General features: G+C 38.3%; 1 protein-coding gene across 18 annotated transcripts in view; it reads right to left on the reverse strand.

Annotated features, from left to right (window-relative positions):
- LOC133518170 (voltage-dependent L-type calcium channel subunit beta-2) overlaps positions 1-19979 on the reverse strand; it is a 202063-nt gene that overhangs the window by 29781 nt on the left and 152303 nt on the right. For 2 of the 18 annotated variants that reach the window (XM_061851787.1, XM_061851802.1), the window contains exon 1: positions 8986-9207. The exons of the other annotated variants lie outside the window; for them this stretch is intronic. In XM_061851787.1, the coding sequence (XP_061707771.1) occupies positions 8986-9192 (207 nt within the window). In that variant the 5' untranslated portion in view covers positions 9193-9207. Of the gene's footprint in view, positions 1-8985; positions 9208-19979 lie in introns of those variants that run through there. 18 annotated transcript variants of the gene reach the window in all.

Below are 19979 nucleotides of genomic sequence, written 5' to 3' on the forward strand. Positions count from 1 at the left end.
GAGTTTAAGATTTTATAAAGTAAAACCGAGTCTACGCAGTCGCGGCGGTCTTGAAGAGACTGAATTTTATGGTACTGCAATGAGGAGTGGTAATCAACGTAGTTTTGTCCAGTCCTAAAATCTAACGTTTTTACAAACTTCTTTTGGAGCCTTTCGATTCTATTAATATGGACAGCATGAAATGGCTTCCAAACAGCACACGCGAATTCAAGACGACTTCTTACATAGCTGTTATAGAGAGTTATATAACTAAAAGAATTTTTAAATGGTTTACCGACTCGTAGGATAAAACCTAATTGCTTAAACGATTTAGTAACTACATTCTCAATGTGAGGAATAAATGATAACTTAGAATCCATTATTACACCTAGATCTCGAATTTGCGTTACCCTATTTAATACTTTATCGGAAATTGTGTAATTATGACCAATATTTTTCTTTTTCCGAGAAAAAGTTATAATACTACACTTTTTATTGTTCAGAAATATATTATTATCAGTACAGTATCTCTCCAAGTTAGATAAATCCTCTTGTAGTAGTTCACAATCAGAAACATCTTTAATAATTTTAAAAATTTTAGCATCATCCGCGTAGAGTAAAACTTTAGAGTGCTTAATGTAGTCGGTTATATCATTAATATATAACACAAAAAGAAGAGGCCCCAAATGAGATCCCTGTGGGACTCCTGAAGTGACGACCTTATACTGTGATGTATAACCGGACAATACGACGGCCTGAGTTCTAAATTCGACATAGGATTTAATCCATCGAAAAAGATCTCCATGTATACCGAGTCGCCAAAGCTTATATAACAATGTGCTGTGACAAATTTTATCAAAGGCCTTGGCGAAATCGGTATACACGACATCTACACAGTGTCCACTCTCCATTGCTTCAAGAACTTCGCCTGTAAAGATTAACAAATTACTGTCTACCGAACGACCCTTAAAGAAACCGTGCTGATGGGGGGTAATATGATTCTTAACGACTTCGAAGAGTTGAAATTTTACTATCTTTTCCAGGATTTTACTAAACTGACATAGTTTCGAAATGGGTCGGTACATCTCAATCTCATGACTAACTTTTCCTTTTGGTATGGGGGTTATCCACGCCTGTTTCCATATTTTTGGAACATAGCCCTCACTTAATGATTTTTTAAATAGATAACATATGGGTTTTGCTAAAGAGTTAGAACATTTTTTTATAAACAGAGGGTGGACTCCATCAGGTCCAGAGCCTTTATGAACATTAACAGAATTTAAATGTTTAAGAACAAGGTTAATAGTAATATCTATTGAATTTAAATCAATGGGAGGATTCGAGAGTGAATTTAAACTACTACTAATATTAGGCATATTATCTGTAAATTTCTCAAAAACAGAGTGGAAATAATCGTTAAAATAATCACATATTTGTTTAGCGTCTGAAGAAGGGGTACCTTTGTAAGACATTGTTTGAGGGAATTTATTTTTAGAGAATACGGATTTAACATAGGTCCAAAAAAAAGCGGGATGTGTTTTTATTTTTTGTTCCGAATAAGCAATATAACTTTTATAACAGTGTGACTCCATTTTCTCGGCACGCTTTCGTAGGTTTTTAAAATGAAGGTAATCAAGAGGGTTTTTGTATGTTTTCCACAATTTGTGATACTTACGTTTTTCGTTTAAAATTTTTCTTAACGCTTTACTATGCCAAACGGGAGCTGTAGAAGAGGTGTATATTTTTCGACGGGGCACATACTTGACAAAAAGATCATTTATAATTTTATAAAAGGATTCAATACATTCCTCTAAATTATGCGTATCAAACAAATTAGGCCAATTAATCTTAGACAATTCTATATTCATATTTTTAAAGTCTGATAAATGAAAGTTGTACGCGAAACCAGGAGCCGACTTAATTGGGCACATTGTACAGTTTAGCAATAAATCAATTGTGAGCGATCTGTGGTGGATATCTTCAAAAGTTAAAGGGCAATCACAAGCGGCGACAGTACAAACACAATTGCTCATTATTAAATCTAGAATACGATTGTTGCAATTTAAAATACGATTATATTGTTTTAAGTCTGTAAAACACAAAAAATCTTGTAGTAAATTCGTTGCATAAGTACCACTTGAAGTCAGGATCATATCAGGTGATGAGGAAGCTGCCCAGTTTGCGTCTGGTATGTTAAAATCCCCTGTTAAAAGAAACAAATCATCAGGCCGATCGGTGATTATTTCACTAACTATATTGAGAAAAGAAGCGAGCGCCTCTTTATAGCCTTGTCCTTGAGGTATATATATACACGCAATATTAAGGTATCGTTGCTTATTTTCACCACCGGGCCTACAGTAGGTTCTGGAACCGCGCTCGAAACTTACCGGGAGAGATACCCACACACAATCACAATATGCCCGCGCGGGCACAGGCCAGTCCCGGGCGATTGGATGATACTCTGCTCGCACGGCCACCGCCGCCCCGCCCCCCCGCGCTGCACCACTATCAACAGCAGACCGATCGCATCGAAAAACAGTGTATCTGTTGTCAAAATATTCGTTGTCGTGAAAATCCGCCGTGAGCCACGTTTCGGACAAACAAATAAAATCATAATGTGACTGCGTAACTTGTGAGAAAAACTCATGAGATTTAGACCGCAATCCCCTCACATTTTGATAATAACCAGTTATTTTACTAAACGACATTTTTCGCTAAAAAGGAATTATTCGTGTTATTGATTTTGCTACTTACATATATCATAAAGTCCATGCAGGAATAGCGTAATACATTTCTTAAAAAGTTACATAGGTGCGTTGTACTTACATTTAGAACATAATAAAGGCGTGTGCACAGTATTGACACATTATTTATTAGCGATATCGTTAGAAGTTTTGAATTATTGTTAAAAATACAAACAAGCGAAAGTAGATTTAAAATATTCTGCGTTTTAAAACCTTTACAAGTTAGTATATCTCGGACACAAAACAGCCAATATGAAATAGATAGTCATTTTAAATTTTCCAAATTATGAATATTACGTATTTGTATAACTTTACTGGTATCAGTTTTCCGCATAAATATTTTACAATCCCTAGTCCAGACGAATGAATAATTTAGCTCAACCTTAAGCTGTCTGGCACGTTTGAGTAGCAATTTATTCGCTGGCGTTAGATGATCTCCAATGTAAACAGCCGTTGCCGGTCCCGGAAGGCTGATGTCGGCGGTGGTGAGTCCACGGCGCGCGCGAACGGCGCCTAGCAACTCATCCTTACGCCGTCGCTGGGTGAAACGCACGATAATAGCCGGCGGACGGGCACTCGTAATGCTGTTTTGTGGATCCGAAACAAAGCGGCGAACTCGATATATTGTGTCTACGTCGCTCTCTAACATTTTATATCCCACCAGATTACAAATGCTACATAAAATGCTATTTAAATTTTCTCCCTTTTGTAACGGGATCCCCGAAATCTCGACATTATTTAGCATGGAGAACTGTTTATTATTGTTATTTTCGGTGATCAAGTTTTCAATTTTTTCATTCGCCGCAGTGAGATCATTTTGTAGGGTGGAGAGTGTCGCACTTTTATCTTCGACGGATGAAACCCTAGTTTTGAGATCGGTTAACTCCACCTTCATGTGCGCTTGCTCGTTGATCAAGACTTGAGTTTTAGAGAGTACCGACCTAATTTCTTCTTTCAGATCGGCACTGGAGGACGTAAGTTGAGCCATAATATCCTTCCGTAAATTTTGAATCTCTTGTTTTATGCCATAATCGTGGTCAGGCTGCTTCCTTTTGCGCATATGTAACTTGGGGTTATCGTCACCTGAGGGGCTCTCTGAAGGAAGATCTGGCTGGGATTCAGATTTCGTTAGTGTGCCCTGGGGAGGAGCACTCGAGGACTCCATGCCATGCATAGCAACCGAAATAATGCAGAAAACCGACTTGTTTGTACAGTAGCAGCGGGGAGCCTTCCGTCCCCCTCACCCCGCGAGCGATAAGATAAGCACTGCACTTCACTGATATTTGTCAGTTAAAAATAAACGTTGTATTATAGGCAGGTAAGGTTTATATTTGCACAACACTAATTGCTAATAATTTAATAAATCTTAGCACACAGCTAGCTTTGACGCTGTCGCGGGACGGAATGAAATGTACATATGTAAGTCGGCTGACAATGCAATAATATGGTACCATCGAGCTGATCTGATGATGAAGAAAGGATGTGACCATAGGGACTCTGTGTAAAAAAACTAAACCTAATATTTTTGGAGTTTCAAAAAAATAAAAATAGAACGTATGTAGCAACTGGTGATGGCACTTTATAAGCACAGTGAATCATGTTCATATCCGACTTTCAACCTCTATACATACTTCGAAAGCGTACATAAGCCATGAAAATTCCACACCAACAAATTGCATTGCGTTCAAAACAAGTCTAAAAACAAAACAACGTCGAATGCAACTTCAAACTACACCCATTTTGGACTTTATTTACACTATTCAAGTTTGATATTTGAACGGCATAACTCGATTTACTATGCTACTATGAACTAAAAGCGACACGGCTAACAATTGGCATTGGTCTTTATCTCCTTGTAATAAGTTTTACGAAAAGACATTGAAGTCAAAGATTGCTAGCCAGCATAGTGCGTACGAAAGTCGCAGTGGGTTTTACTGCCCTATTTCACACTAGTCGTACTAGTGAAATAGTTGCCTGCAATATACTCGCACAGTGGATCAGCTATGCGAATTATGACTAATAAAGTTGTGCTGAAACAACTGAGGTATTTCAATGCTAAATTTATAATGTACATTTTAAGTCAAAGAATGTCTATGAGGATTCAGGTCAGCTGAAGTTAGAATTGGATGGAATGGAAACGACTAATGGCAGTCACTAAAAGATGGACACAATTTTCAGCAATGAATACAATGACAATGTTAGATGTTACATATGACCCCTGTAGCATACTATAGTGATCACTGATCATTGACAGCATACTCGTATTGCGTTATTCGGGTACCTTTCAGTAGATATGACATCGAAAAGAAATTAGGAGAAATCTTTAATTAGTAGTTATACAGGGTGATTTCGGGGTCGTGGAGCAAGAGAACAAGACATCACACAGAATTCAAAGATGAGTCTAATGATGTTGCTCATTATTTATTACCACCAATAATTATGATTATTTTTCAGATGACAAGTAAAAAAAAAACATGTTTGCATACAGTTTGGTCACCCTACTCAATGTGACGTCTTGTCGCTTTCCGTACAGCGTATGTCAAAAGTCATAGGGTGACCATGATTACTTCGTATAAGATTAATTTTACTTGAAAAATAATAAAAATCAAACTAATTATCTTTCAATCAAATACTACCATTTATAGATTTAGAAAAAGTGGTACTGGATCACGACCCAAAAATCACTCTGTATAGTGTTTGTTATTAGGTACTTTTACATATAACCCTTGTATTATGCGATGGCGGCGCCTTACTAATACTGAACAAAACTATTTCGAACCGTCTGACACACAGTAAACATAATCGGAATGTACGTCGTAAATTCCACCGGGTATGATCTGCGGCCTTGCCTTCATTTATCTGCATATTGTTTTATAATTAGCTCAATCGAACAAAGTTTCTCCGCGGGACTTAAGGAAATCGACATATTATGGAGGGTAGAGGTAAGCAGAACAATCTCTTATGGAAGAACTGTTGCTAAAGTGTCCAGCTGGCAGCTGTAAATAACAGTTCAAAATCCCTCTGGTGGCGTGGCGCTAGGGTAGCACAAGGATATGACATGAACTTAGACGTTATTGACGTAGTGAAGTGCGCTATAATTTGATTTTCTTTATCAAAATTTAAAAAATTTGGCGCCTCGCGGTTTTCATCGATTTTTTTAAGATTTCTTAAGTTTAAAAAAAAAACTATTTTATTATTACTCAATTGCTGTGAAGAATTTTTCATGTACGAAATCTACAACTTGAGTTTGTCTTTGACGTCTCTAAAGGTCAGAGATTTAAATTTTAAACTAATTAACACAAAAGTTATCGCCAAAAAAAAAAATTTTTTGGTCTAAGATTGATTAACTTTGATGCCAAATATTTCGAAGACCATTGTCATTGTCATGGCACGACCTTTGAAATAAATATGGGATACTATATTGCTTAAAGCCGTTACTGGTTATATGATAAGCTACACAAAACATCAGACAACTAAGGCATTCAGATCGAAGGTCATTGGCGCTAAGGAGTCATTTAAGGTTTTTCGATGGACACTTTTCATACACAAATATTGTCCTTCTTACCTCTACCCTCCATACGACAAATACAGCGGCGGCAACAACAACGCCGCAACAGTAGGTAATGCAGCTGCAGTTGATCTTGTAATGTCGCGATTATGGGATCCTGAGATGTTCAGGCGCGCATTTCTAATATATTGACAACCACGATTGATACTTTGGAAATATTTTGACTGGCAATCGTATCGCTATGAGATTGATAATCGCTTCTAATTGTTAATTGTTACATTTTGTTTCCCCTTTTGCAATACATTAACCCATTTTTTGAAGGTTTTAGAATTTGCTGGTTTCTGTGTGAACCGATGGCAAAAAAGGTTCTTAAGTAGCGACTAATACGTATTTTCAGATGAACTCTATCAAGGCGTCCATTACGCAACCATGCTGCATGCATGCGTGGCTGTGTTTTTAAATATTGTAAGTTTAAACCATAAATTAAAAAAAAATAATAAAAATAAAAATTATTTATTTTCAGATTCCTCCGATCCATAGATTGTTAGTTACAAGACACTTATAAAACTACATTAGTAAACTATCTTATAATACAGGTTTCATAAAATATCGTAAGTTTAATTTATTTCAATAATAATTTAATATAATTTTTAGACTGTATGGACACTATGGACCAAGGTCTGAAATAAATGATTTTTATTTTTATTTTTATTTTTTATTATTTTTTTAATACCAATCATGTTCATCTAAGGTATCTGCACCAATTAAGGTCCATCTTTTTTTAATAGTTTTCTTATGTTAAATTTGAACCTGCAGTTTTGTTTATGGTACTAGCGGATATAGACGCAAAATTTGAACCCATTCACACTTATTAAAAATATTAAATTTTGCGGACCTTATTTGATGCAGGTACCTTTACTGGATTTTTTGTATTGTAAGGTATGAAGGTAGAATTTTCAATTTCTTAGGAAGCAAAGGCATCAAGGGTAGAAGTAGGAACGCTGGATGAATCATGCATTCATAAACATTCATTTCACAAGTCAAGGTTGGTAATAAACGCATTTATGACTGTCGTATAACAAACATGTGTCTGCTTCTTGTTCATTTGTTTATGCGTGAGACGGGAAGCATGCAATATGTATTACCGCCATATGACATTGGCGCCTCATCAATGAAAATGTACAGTGAGCTGCGAAATTGCACGGAGAAATTATATAATTAGTTTCTTACTTTGGATTTCTGCTATAGCATTAATTTTGGATTCAGTTGGAATATTTGGGTTTGGCTGCGAGTGGTGGTGGTACAGTCGACGTCAAATATACTTTTGCACCTTACTCCTTTGCAATAAGGCGGAAATTTTTAACATATATTTGACTCGGCCAACAATTACATAAATTAACTATGTGGATATCAGTGGCGGATCGTTCAAAGCACTCGATTCCGACCGGCTTGTCTAATTTCAGCCCGTTTAGTACTTTCACGATCGGTTCATGGAGAAAAGGAAAGCAAAATTAGCTGCGGGATCCCTACGAATATTTGTGACGCGCCGCCACTGGTGGGTTTTTCACTATTGTATGTTGTATGTGTGTTGAAAACATAGATTTTTAAATACATAGATTACGACGACGACGAGCGTTTTAATCTGATTGAAACCATTGAAACATATTTCATCGCGGTAATTCCAATTCAAAAATATATCGCAAGTATAATTATTTGAGAAACATTTTTGAGCTATTGCTGAAATTTGAGCTATATTCGGTTTCGGCTCGTCAAGGAACATGCTGGAAGTATGATAGATATGGAAAAAAATATCAGGATTATCAGGTATATAAGTAAGCAATGAACTATTTGAGGCATATTTCACAAAGTAGGTAAGTAGGTACTAGCAGAAATGTGTGCTGTTTTAGCCCACTCGAGCAACATGCTGGACGCATGATGTAATTGTAATAGATTCGGACAAATACTCCATTGTGATTGGCCAATAAAAACGATGCAAATAGTTTTATGTACGCTCGTAAGTAATGTTTCGTTTGTGTTTATTATTATAAAGCGTTCGTATGTTTAACACTTAAGGCGTGGCTTCTTATTCCGGTAGAACAACAAGTCAACACGTCTGTTTAACAGACTACGAGAAGAAAAACTAAATAAAAAGTATGAAAACTAGTAAATCTTCTGCATGTAGGTGCAAAATAGAGCTCTATAGAAAAAACTCAAAAGAAAAGATGATCAAGCACTTCAGTACAAAACTACTCTTTAGTTTTCGTTGTGTTTAAACTATGGGTAGGTATTACCATGTAATTCAATAGAGGCAAAATGAGGATTTCAATTCTAGTAAAACGACGTAGTAGTGAGCTTTGAACGGACCACATACAACTGAGGCTTTTGTCTGTATTCAATGTAAAAAACAAAGAATATCGCAGAACATGACGGACGATATGTTCGCATGTTCCAGCCCCTATACGGTCACCACACTTATATACTCGTGTAACCTTCCATTGTAATGTTTGCATGGGAATATTTCCGCATTACAACCAAGCATATGTTCCACTAACTGTACAAAACGTCGCATGTGAATCCGAACATGCATGCACTTAGGCTTTTTTATCCAAAGACAACACCCTTTAGCTTTACACGCGATTATCAATACCGTACTGATAAGTACTACGTAAACAACTCCATACCGACCTTAGGCGTAACTATTAATGCACTTAAAGATCACAAACACAACAAAGGCATCACTATCTGCGCGCGCACCTGCGTGAACAACTTGTTGTATCCATGGCCTTGGTTATAGATCATCCGGCATGGCGGCGGTTGGTGGCCACTGCGGACCACCAGCGGGATGGCGTCGGGGTCGGCCGTGGTGCACGCGCGGCGGCGCGCGAGGCCGCGGGCGAACAAGCCCGACGCCCGAGCCGCCCCGACGCCGGCGGTGAATGGGTGCGCGCGCAGCCGGTTCATCAACCGTACGCCAAGATTAAACGATTACTGGAGTGACAACTAGGTCACCTTAGATAGCGGTTCCTGTACGTACGCAAATGTCATTAACAAGTACGCACTTTTTGGAAAAAAAGCGAATAAGAAAGAATGCTATTAGGGCTGAAAAACGTATCTACTACCACGTGCGCTTCGGTTGATACGCTGCTCGATTAGGACAAATGTAAAAAGATAGAAATGCTATTTAATCTAAAGAAATAGATATCTTTTTAAAAGGCCATGATCAAATCATCAACTGCAATAAAGTTTAAACGATTACTGGAGTGACAACTAAGTCACCTTATATAGGAAGCAGTTTGCATATATGTAAGTACCATTAACGTCGTCATGTAGCCACAACACAAGTCTTTTTAAACTTACGGTGGGACTAGTTTTGGTCGGTTTGGACTACAAAATGCCATATTACCAACTAGACTAGAAATATTAAACGATTATTGTAATGAAAACTGCGATAGTGTGCGTGTAGTGGAAAAGTATTTTCTTAGTTTGTTATATAACTCACGATAATTTCAATATTCATATCATAATTACACTTTTTAGAGTTATTATGAAGGTTTTTGACAATGTTCTTACTTTAAAAGGTCAGGTTATTCCAAAACATCATGTCGCATATTTCGCTACGCTAAACCCACATCTACATCTTTAAACATAAAGTCCACACATTCGGAGCTCCTTAAGGCGCTGGCGTTGTCCCCGATCTTCCGAAACACGAAACCTGGAGCAGGCTTCGTTCTGACGTCAGCCTAAAAGCCTTTACTAGTCTATTATCTTTGAGTATGCTTCAGTTTTGTAGGCGTGAAAAATTACGTCATCGTCTGAGATAATAAATTGGCATGTATGTAAAACAAGTATACAAAATACCCTATCCTATGAGTACCTACTCCATAACTGAGTTGATTCTAAGAACACCTTGAACCTGATTCGAATTTTAATTACTTGTTATGAAGCTGTTATGGATTTTGTCTGTCAGATGTCAACAGTGACATTTCTGGCCTATAATCGAGATGTGGCGGAATGGGGTTGGCCGGCCGAAATATTTTATAGGTGGAGCCAGCACACGTTTTATTTAACTTAACTGTGAATCCGACGGATAGTGTAATTTTTTTTTTGAGAATCTTATAGTACAAACCTATATCCAGGTAAAACCTATGGAGTTGTTCATTAATCGCGTCATATTAAGGAGGGTTGGGTCAGTGTTTGCAAAAAATGATGATGTACCAATGATCATCAAGGGGGAGTGGGAGAGGGGGGTCTTAGGAAATATCATGTGTATTTTTTTCTTAAATTGAGCCAAGCCTAAAAGTTTAAAATAAACATTTATTTAGCGGTATTTATTAACGTTTCATTTTTGAGCCAAAAATATTTATCAATGTGTTGAGTGAAAAATGCGAAAATCGTTTCCAAATTCATAAGATTTTTTAATTTAACGCTCTTTGTGTAGGTACCGTATTATAAGTAGTAGACAAAAAATACACGTCATATTGGATAGGGGGGAGGGGGTCTAGAAAATATAGCAAATGGGAGGGGGGGGGGGGGGGGGTGTTAAAAATACGACGAAAAATATGACGTGATTAATGGACAATCCCTATGCTAGCGCCATCTATCAATCAATACCTTTGACAGTTGCCAACCCCATTGGGTCATGACGACCGGTCTGGCCTAGTGGGTAGTGACCCTGCCTACGAAGCCGATGGTCCCGGGTTCAAATCCTGGGAAGGGCATTTATTCGTGTGATGAGCATGGATATTTGTTCCTGAGTCGTGGGTGTTTTCTATGTATTTAAGTATTTATAAATATTTATATATTATATATATCGTTGTCTAAGTACCCTCAACACAAGCCTTATTGAGCTTACTGTGGGACTTAGTCAATTTGTGTAATAATGTCCTATAATATTTATTTATTTATTTAAGTGAAATGTTGTCAACTGCATCCGTTGCAGGCAGAGCATACAATAGCGAACAGTGAATCTACAGGTAGGGGTCACCAAATGGCGACCCGCGGTCCGAATGCGGACCGCCTGACTTATTTTTGACTGCACATTACATTTGCTTATTTCATAAACTCAAGTAGAAACGGACCACGACAGTCAATTTATTTGAGATCCAAACCCCTGAAGAGACTTATTGGTGATACCTGCATGCTTCATTCAAAAACTTCATGTTCAATAAGTACTTGCTTAGTTTTTATTAGAGACTGTATTGCCTTTTATAATATTATTATTAAGTTATGTAATAGGCAGAGCGCCGGGGTGGAGGGGTTGAATCACTTAACACAGTATACAGGTTGACAGATGTATTGTCTCCCAGCTTGTACACTTGAATCCCCCAAATACTTGCTATTCTATCATTATATGTAATTATTGTACGTGACAGAAGAGGAAATCCCTTATCGAGTGGAGGCGCAAGATCTATATTAAATGTGCTGATCACTCAATATGCACTGACGTGCCAATATGAGTGTCTGCCTATCGCAAAGTGTTAATCTTTAAAAAAATAAAATATTAAGTTTTATGGAAAAAATCTTGAAGACCTATCGTAGACTGAAAAAGAGATCAAATCCATATCAGCTACAGAACAAGGGCATAAAATCAGAACCGGGCCCTTAATCAACTCCTAACTTATGTACTTGTTAGACTTGCAGGATTATTCACTACTTATACAAGTTTTTTTATTCACGGGATGGACTTCTTTTCACATTCCTTAATTAAAGAATAAAACCTTTCACTTTTCCTTCACAAAGTGACAAAAACGGACTCCCAAGCCTAAACATTATCCTCCTTTCCGCGACGAAGAAAATAGGTCAAACAAATCGGGTTCATTGAAGCATATCCTTGCGAGTTCACTTGATTTATACCGCACAGTCGCTATCAGATACATCGGAGCGGCCGAGGTGCTCTAAAATAATTAAGCACGCACTCTATCGCCTTGATAACAGAGGCGTGTTGAGATATTTGTGAGCACCTTGGCCGCACCGATGTATCTGATGGTGACTGTGTCGTACGTACTTACAGTTATTGGGAGGCATCATTACTCGGATATATGGGTGATAATACGCGGGATGTTTGGGCGGTGTCAATTGTCGTAAAATTGAAGTAAATTGAATAATGTATGGGTGTTTCGAAAGAAAATGTTGAGAAAAGTAAAAATATATTTATTATATACATTTCTATTCAAATGTTCACACTTAGGTATGATATGACCAAGATTTGTATATAAATAAGTAAGTAAGTCCAGTATGGTTTAGTTTAAATCAAAACATTGATAGAGTCTGCAGCGAATTAAATAGCGCACGCAATGCATGTAAGTAAGTAAATATTCTTTATTGCACCACAAAGAAAACAAATCTAAAAACAGATTTACAATGTAAAGAAAGGTAGCAACAGGCGGTCGTATCGCTGTAAGCGATTTCTTCCAGACAACCTAAGGGCGGATTCGCACTACGTCCGATCCGAATACGATCCGAACCGTAGTAAGGTAGTAAGTTTTTAGAACAGGTAAGTGTTATATGTATAATATACGTCATAATTTCATAACGGTTAATATAACACTTGTACTGCGTGCGCTATCGAAATCGTTGCAGTCTTATCATGAACTATCTCTATCCGCGAGCCGTCTCACTCACGATCCCGTGCACGCACAGCCGTCTCACTCACGATCCCGTGCACGCACAGTCGTCTCACTCACGATCCCGTGCACGCACAACCGTCTCACTCACGATCCCGTGCACGCACAGCCGTCTCACTCACGATCCCGTGCACACACAGCCGTCTCACTCACGATCCCGTGCACGCACCGCCGTCTCACTCACGATCCCGTGTACACACAGCCGTCTCACTCACGATTCCGTGCACGCACAGCCCTCTCACTCACGATCCCGTGCACGCACAGCCGTCTCACTCACGATCCCGTGCCTGCACAGCCGTCTCACTCACAATCCCGTGCACGCACAGCCGCCTCACTCACGATCCCGTGCACGCACAGCCGTCTCACTCACGATCCTGTGCACGCACAGCCGTCTCACTCACGATCCCATGCACGCACAGCCGTCTCACTCACGATCCTGTGCACGCAGGATGACGGAAGAAAAGAAGAGTTTGTATGACGGTAACGGAATAGAGGGAATAAGGGAATTTTTGTCTCGTATTGAGCAGAAATAACATAAGCACTCCCAAATTTGAAAAAAAAAGATATACATTTATTTGGACATTTGAAATGGGCACAAAAATAGAACCTACAGACGGCGGGCCAAACCTTCCGAAATAGCTCTCCAAATGAAGGCTGCCTTCAGTTATAGCTCAAAACTGGGGCGGTCGGCATCGGCGGCTGAAACTGGCCAGAATTGGACCTTACTGTTAAGTAATAAGGACTACTTAACGTCAGGTAATGTTAGGATATGGTGACCTGCCTGTTGAGTTAATTTCAATAAATTTATAGTTGAAGAAACTTTCCGAGATCAACCTAACTTTAATGCCCTTAAACTCAGTAAGTTGCAGTAGTAGATAGATAGGGCAGATGTTTAGTACTGACGACCTGTCTGGCCTAGAGGGTAGTGACCCTGCCTATGAAGCCGATGGCTTCGGGTTCAAATCCCGGTAAGAGAATTTATTCGTGTGAAGAGCACGGATATTTTTTCCTGAATCGTGGGTGATTTCTGTTTAAGTACAGTTACAAAACAAAAAACAAAATGTAAGCAAAGTTTATAGTTGGTACGATTTCGGTTCTGACGAGTATGGATTTGAAAATTTAGATAAAGGTCCGTCCAGATCTAGCTAATATCCAGGAAACACGCAACTTGATCAAGATCAAGCTTAGATTTACTCGTGAATCTTATCTATAAATTTGTTGGATTATGCACGAATACCTAGTTGTCAATGTTTTTGTAATCTTTGAACAAATATAAGACTCTGCGTCAAAAGTACTTATCTACGAGTACCATATTTTAATAACCAGCTAAATCCAGCGCTATTCACGACACATGTACATACGAAATACATGTTATCAGCTACGACGTAGCGCTACAACCGTAGCTGAGCGGTGATTTTATTAACAAATATATAATATTTTGAAAATAATAGCTTTGGTTTTAATTAAATGAGTGTGGTTTTAATTTTAATAACATTTTGTATCTATACTTATAACAACTAGAGAGTAACAGTTACTTTCGAATGCGAACAAGGGAGATATGTCTCTTTTTTTAAGAGTATTCGAGGGTGGCAGATAATTTTGATGCGTTGTTTCATTCGCTACTATCGATGCTGACTGTATTTACAAGGAAGAGTTTACTTAACTTTTTAAAAGTGTTTGTTTGTTTACTTAGCGCCGTGAATGAAAACTGACTCCTGACATTTAGCCGGCTGGGGGCCGTGGCCGAGCGGGGGCGGAACCCATTGTATTCCAATTTGCCCAAAACACGGTGGGCCGCTCCGAATTCTATATTCCCCGCAACTATGTAAACTACTTTTTAAAAAGTGGTTTTTACAGTATTGTGTCTATGGAGACACTATAAAAAGGGCTGCTGCAAATTGAAACTTTTTACTGCAGCAAGGTTTGTAAAAGATTAAAATAGTATTTTATATAATCGTGACATAATAGAGAGCTTTTCAGTCGAGTACCGTGTTTAGGCAACGAAGCTTGCTGAGTTGCCTAAGTAAGGTACAAGACAGAAAAGCTTGATTATATCACCATTTTTTACAATATTTCTACGTGTCATCTATAATAATATTTTTTTCTTACTATAAAACCTAAATAATTAATGAAACAGCTTTAACATTTCGGATAGGTGGAAAGCAGATTGGTCTGCTTCGGCAACACAGAACAACCATATATCTGACCCGACTAAAAAACCAAAAGGGATTGACCTTCTTCGGAAAATCTGGTGCCGCCTGAACAGTCTACCGGACATGGCCGCTGCAATTCAGCCACGCACAAATGGGGATGGACGGCTTCCCCACTTTGCGAATGCGAAGAGGAAGAGCAGACTATCGCACATATCTTCCAACGCTGCCCACTCCACTCATATCCTGGGCCTGCTGAGGACCTGAACACCGTGACACCTGACTTGGTTGCCTGGCTTAGCAACCTCAAGGCGACACTCTTATTGCCCTCAATGTATATATTATGCCATACGATTAAATAAATAAATGAATGAAAATTGGTAAATAAGGTAAAATCTTAGTAGACAAAAACGCGCGGCTCCCGCCCGTTTAGTCTTTTCTATGAGAGCGCGACGGCACGATTGTGTGGTTTTTTTACAGTTGACTACAGCGTATCGAAATGAATCTTATAGTTGAGTGGGGGCCCATACATGAAAAGTACGAAATTATAGTTTGGTATACGAAATCTTAATTCAACCATTATAGGCGACGAGTAGAAAAAATAATCTTTTGCATTATTTGGTCCACACTATGTGTAAAAATTAAAACCGACCAAGAGCATGTCGGGCCACGCTCAGTGTAGGGTTCCGTAGTTACTTTTCCGTCACAATAAGCTAAACTGGAGCTTAAAGTATAGTAAATTGTTAACCAAGGGATGAAGCGGTACCTTTCACCCGAGTTAAACAAATAGGGAAATTTGCATAATCAGTACCTAATTAAAGTAAGTCTTTTTACTATGAAGGGAAAACTTTTTGCGATAACCCAAAAACAGCTAAACTGATCATGTCCGCTATAGTTTTTATTTAATGTCTTTCTTAAGCTCTACTTCCACGATTTTTTTCATATTTTTTGGACTATGGTTCAAAAGTTAGAGGGGGGGGGACACATTTTTTTTTTCTTTCGGAGCGATTATCTCCGAATATATTCACTTTATCAAAAAATGTTTCTTGAAAACCCCTATTAGTTTTGAAAGACCTATCCAACGATATCCCACACTCTAGGGTTGAAGCGAAAAAAAAATTTCACCCCCACTTTACGTGTAGGGGAGGTACCCTAAAAAAAATTAAATTTTTAGATTTTATCGTACGACTTTGTTGGCTTTATTGATTTATATATCCATGCCAAATTTCAGCTTTCTAGTACTAACGACCACGGAGCAAAGCCTCGGACAGACAGACAGACAGACAGACGGACATGGCGAAACTATAAGGGTTCCTAGTTGACTACGGAACCCTAATAAAAAGGGATGCTCCATATTGAAAGTTTCTAGGATTTTAGAGTTATTATGTGTGTTAATGGGTGTTTACATGTATATAGTTATTATATACGGGAAACAAATAGTATACTAGTTCCAAAATTGAATTGGCAGCTTTATTTATTTCCGAATCTCTATTTAAAAGACTTCTGATTTTTTTAAAGATATCTAAAACGAGTAAGAGAAATTTCGCAGCAGTGTTGTTATTAAGATATATTTTTATATGTGCTTGAATAAAAAAAAAGTAAAATGTCCACCGTAGTTTAAATACGGTGTTCGCGCACACGCCATCTCTACGAGATTCATCTCCCATCAGCCTTGAGAGGCTGACTCACCGCACTGAAGCCAAACGCACAAAGGCATTAAGAGTGTATAAAAGTTGTAGGCGCTTAGGACGTTTTGAGTTGGGCGGCACGGTGGCGCCGGCAAACACCTATAAAACAAGCCTTAATGGGATTTTCTACATACATAATGCTGGCATATGATCAAAATGAAAAACTTAATAGCAAAATTGTGTCAAACTGTATTCTTGAATGATCATCTATTTTACGGTAAATATAGAACAGATAATGCATATTTTTAACGTATTTTTTCTGCAACATGAAAATAAATTAAATGTCTTAAGAATTACTGGACTTCATAAGGGTGCAAGCACGCATGCAGTGGGACCTAAGATAATGTGTTCATGCGGCGAACAACAATCGAAAAAACTAAATCTCCTTAATGTTGAAAAAAATCGAGTAGATAGATACACTCAATTGTAACAATATGGGGCCACGCAACTTACTCAAAAATATTTTTACACTTGACTGTACTTAGGTGTACCTACTTGCTTTAAATGTACAGTATGGATCAAACGTAAAAAAAAAGAAACACTTTTTAAAAGTCGTTTACAAACCATAATTAGACCTTATCTCTGGGCAATAAGCTTCACGTATGATCAGTTGCTTGTGTCAATTTTGATGATTTATTTATAATATACCTTATTTCCTAGCAATAAAGTTCACAATCGATGTTGTGTAGCGAGTCTTCGTAGCACTGAAATGCTACCGCGTAGCGGCGGTGCGTAGCAACGCCGCAGTGGCAATGCCCTCGTAGCTGCATGCTACGTGGCCCCGCTACGCTGCGTGAGGGTTACATATACCTACAGGGCTGTTTTTTTTGACATGAAATCGAATCTCTAATTATGTTCAAAATTAATCGCTAATACGTGTAAATAAAAATAAATTTGTAGATACCTAATTCAATTTTAATAACACATCCCTCCACAGTAACTTTCTAAAATAAAAACAAAAAAAAATCTCCAAATGTGCTTTGTGGAAGAGAGCGCTGTTTCAAAATAGTTTATCTGTAACATTTTAGTACTTAAACAGTTCCAATGAGGTTATCAGAATTTGTGTGACATTTTTCAGAAACAATAACAGAGCAAAATGTAACATATAACGGCCTGATTCGCAGAATAATTAGGACACGTTTAAGATCTTGGAAAGATCGATAACTAAGCGACATGTCAAAATGGACGTTTATTTCGATTCCGCTGTGATCTCAATAAGATCTATCTACGATATTTCTAACGTCAAAGTGACATTGGTTGCCCGAATCGAGCTGCTTCTGACAATCATACGACATATAAACGTGTCTAAATGAGAGCTTATCTAAACCAGAACTTATCGTTATCGTATCTCATTCTTGGAATCGGGCCGTAAGTACTCTTACTCCATTTTAGCTTTATCCTAAAAATCGCCATAAAAAGCGTAAATCTTATTTATAGACCTACTGAAGCTTTTATACATTCTTGCTGAGAATGCACAACATTTTAGTGTCCTTATAAAAAATGCCAACATATAAAATATTTGGGTAGTATATTATATTATATATACAAGAGAAAACATTCTACGCCAGCATTCCCAATATTGTACACGTACGTATAATAATAGACGGAAAAATCCTACGGCAAAATCCAGACTCAACTACCCACAGTCCGAACACTGTTTTAATAATAAATTCTCCCAAACTATACACAACCTTTAATACGACTAGCCAAGCGAAAATCAACCTTTCAACCTTAAGATAAGGTATAAATAAAGTAAGGATCCGCAACATTAAACATATTTAAAATTAAACACGCGCCGATAGAAAAGCAACTGTAATACGTAAACAATAAAACTCATAATAGCCGGGCCTTTACATGATGGACACGACAGTGTCTCGCCCGCGAGATGACTCCCCGTCCCTCTTTAATTAATACAGTAAGAAAAAGACGGCACACCTCTGTGCTAGGCCTACGGTTGCCGTTGTAAATTTGTAATAGACATGCGGTACACGGGAACGCTCTCGTCGCCACCGTTCTGATTTGAACCTTGTCGTAGTAGTGTTAGGGTTGCGTTTCGGTTGTGTTGTTTTGACAGGAGCGCGCATGCGCGGAGCCGGATCGATGGCTGACCTACATGCGGCAGACGGCTCCGGGTGAAAGCATCAGGCCGAATGTTGTCGTCGCTTGGCGAGCGAGGGTTGATTTGGACGAATGGTCGAAGGCGGCGTTACTCTGATGTTTGAGTGAGACAACGCTATGCGCGTATTATAGCGACATCCTACTCGTACATCGGAGCGACGGGCGAATAGCATCCAGTGTGCGAGTCCGACGGGTGACGATCAGCGAGTAGCAATGAGTGTGTATTTTCTTTGCATGCGAGTGTTTCTTTGGGGGGGCAAACATGGAGATGCCTGATGGTAAGCGATTACTGTCGCCCATGGACACCGGCAACACCAGAGGGGTAGTAAGACCGCTGCCGGCTTTTAAAATGGGAGTAAGCTCTTTTCTTAAAGTTTTGCAGGTATCGTATCGGTCCGGAAATACCGCAGGTGACAATTCATTCCTCAGTTTAGTTGTGCGAGGCAGGATGTTTCTGGAGAAACGCACTATGCACCATTTTTTCATATGAATTAGTAAAAATAGAGTAAATAAAGGTAGTGAGCATGCATTTGTGTATCAGGTGACAGTATTAAATATTCCTTGAGTCAAGCGTTAGACGGTCTTTGGTCTACGCAGATCGCTTTGGTCTAGGCACGCGACTTACTTCTAGAAACCATCAAAAGAGGAAGGGGAAAAAGGCAGTAAAGTGAAGGTGATATCATTTTCTAATAAATGGAATATATATAAAAAAAGCATTTATTTCGGACAAGGTCCATATACAACACACAAAGCAACAAACAGTTAAAATATTTTCATATAAATTAATTAAATTAAATTAAAATATATAATATATATAAATTAAATTTAAAAAACACTAATTAAACTACATTAACTTTATTAATAAAATCAAAATTAACAATTAAATTAAATTCAAATGATTACTTTTCATGGTGGGCATGTGGCGCGTGAGATATGGCCAGCCCAGTGGCCTAATATCGGCCAGTTATGGCACAGATTATATAATAGTACTTACGAACAGATACTTATCTATCAAAGAGAAGGCAAATACCTACCGTTTCAATACCTACACAAAAATACAATGGAGTGACCTTCAACGCGCCGCTCCCCGCACGGTGCGCACCGGCACAACAAATAAGTACCTACTTAAACTACAGAAGATACCTACTTAAGTAGATACAAATATAAGT

This window comes from Cydia pomonella, chromosome 5 (assembly GCF_033807575.1).
Source record: "Cydia pomonella isolate Wapato2018A chromosome 5, ilCydPomo1, whole genome shotgun sequence".
NCBI lineage: Eukaryota > Metazoa > Arthropoda > Insecta > Lepidoptera > Tortricidae > Cydia > Cydia pomonella.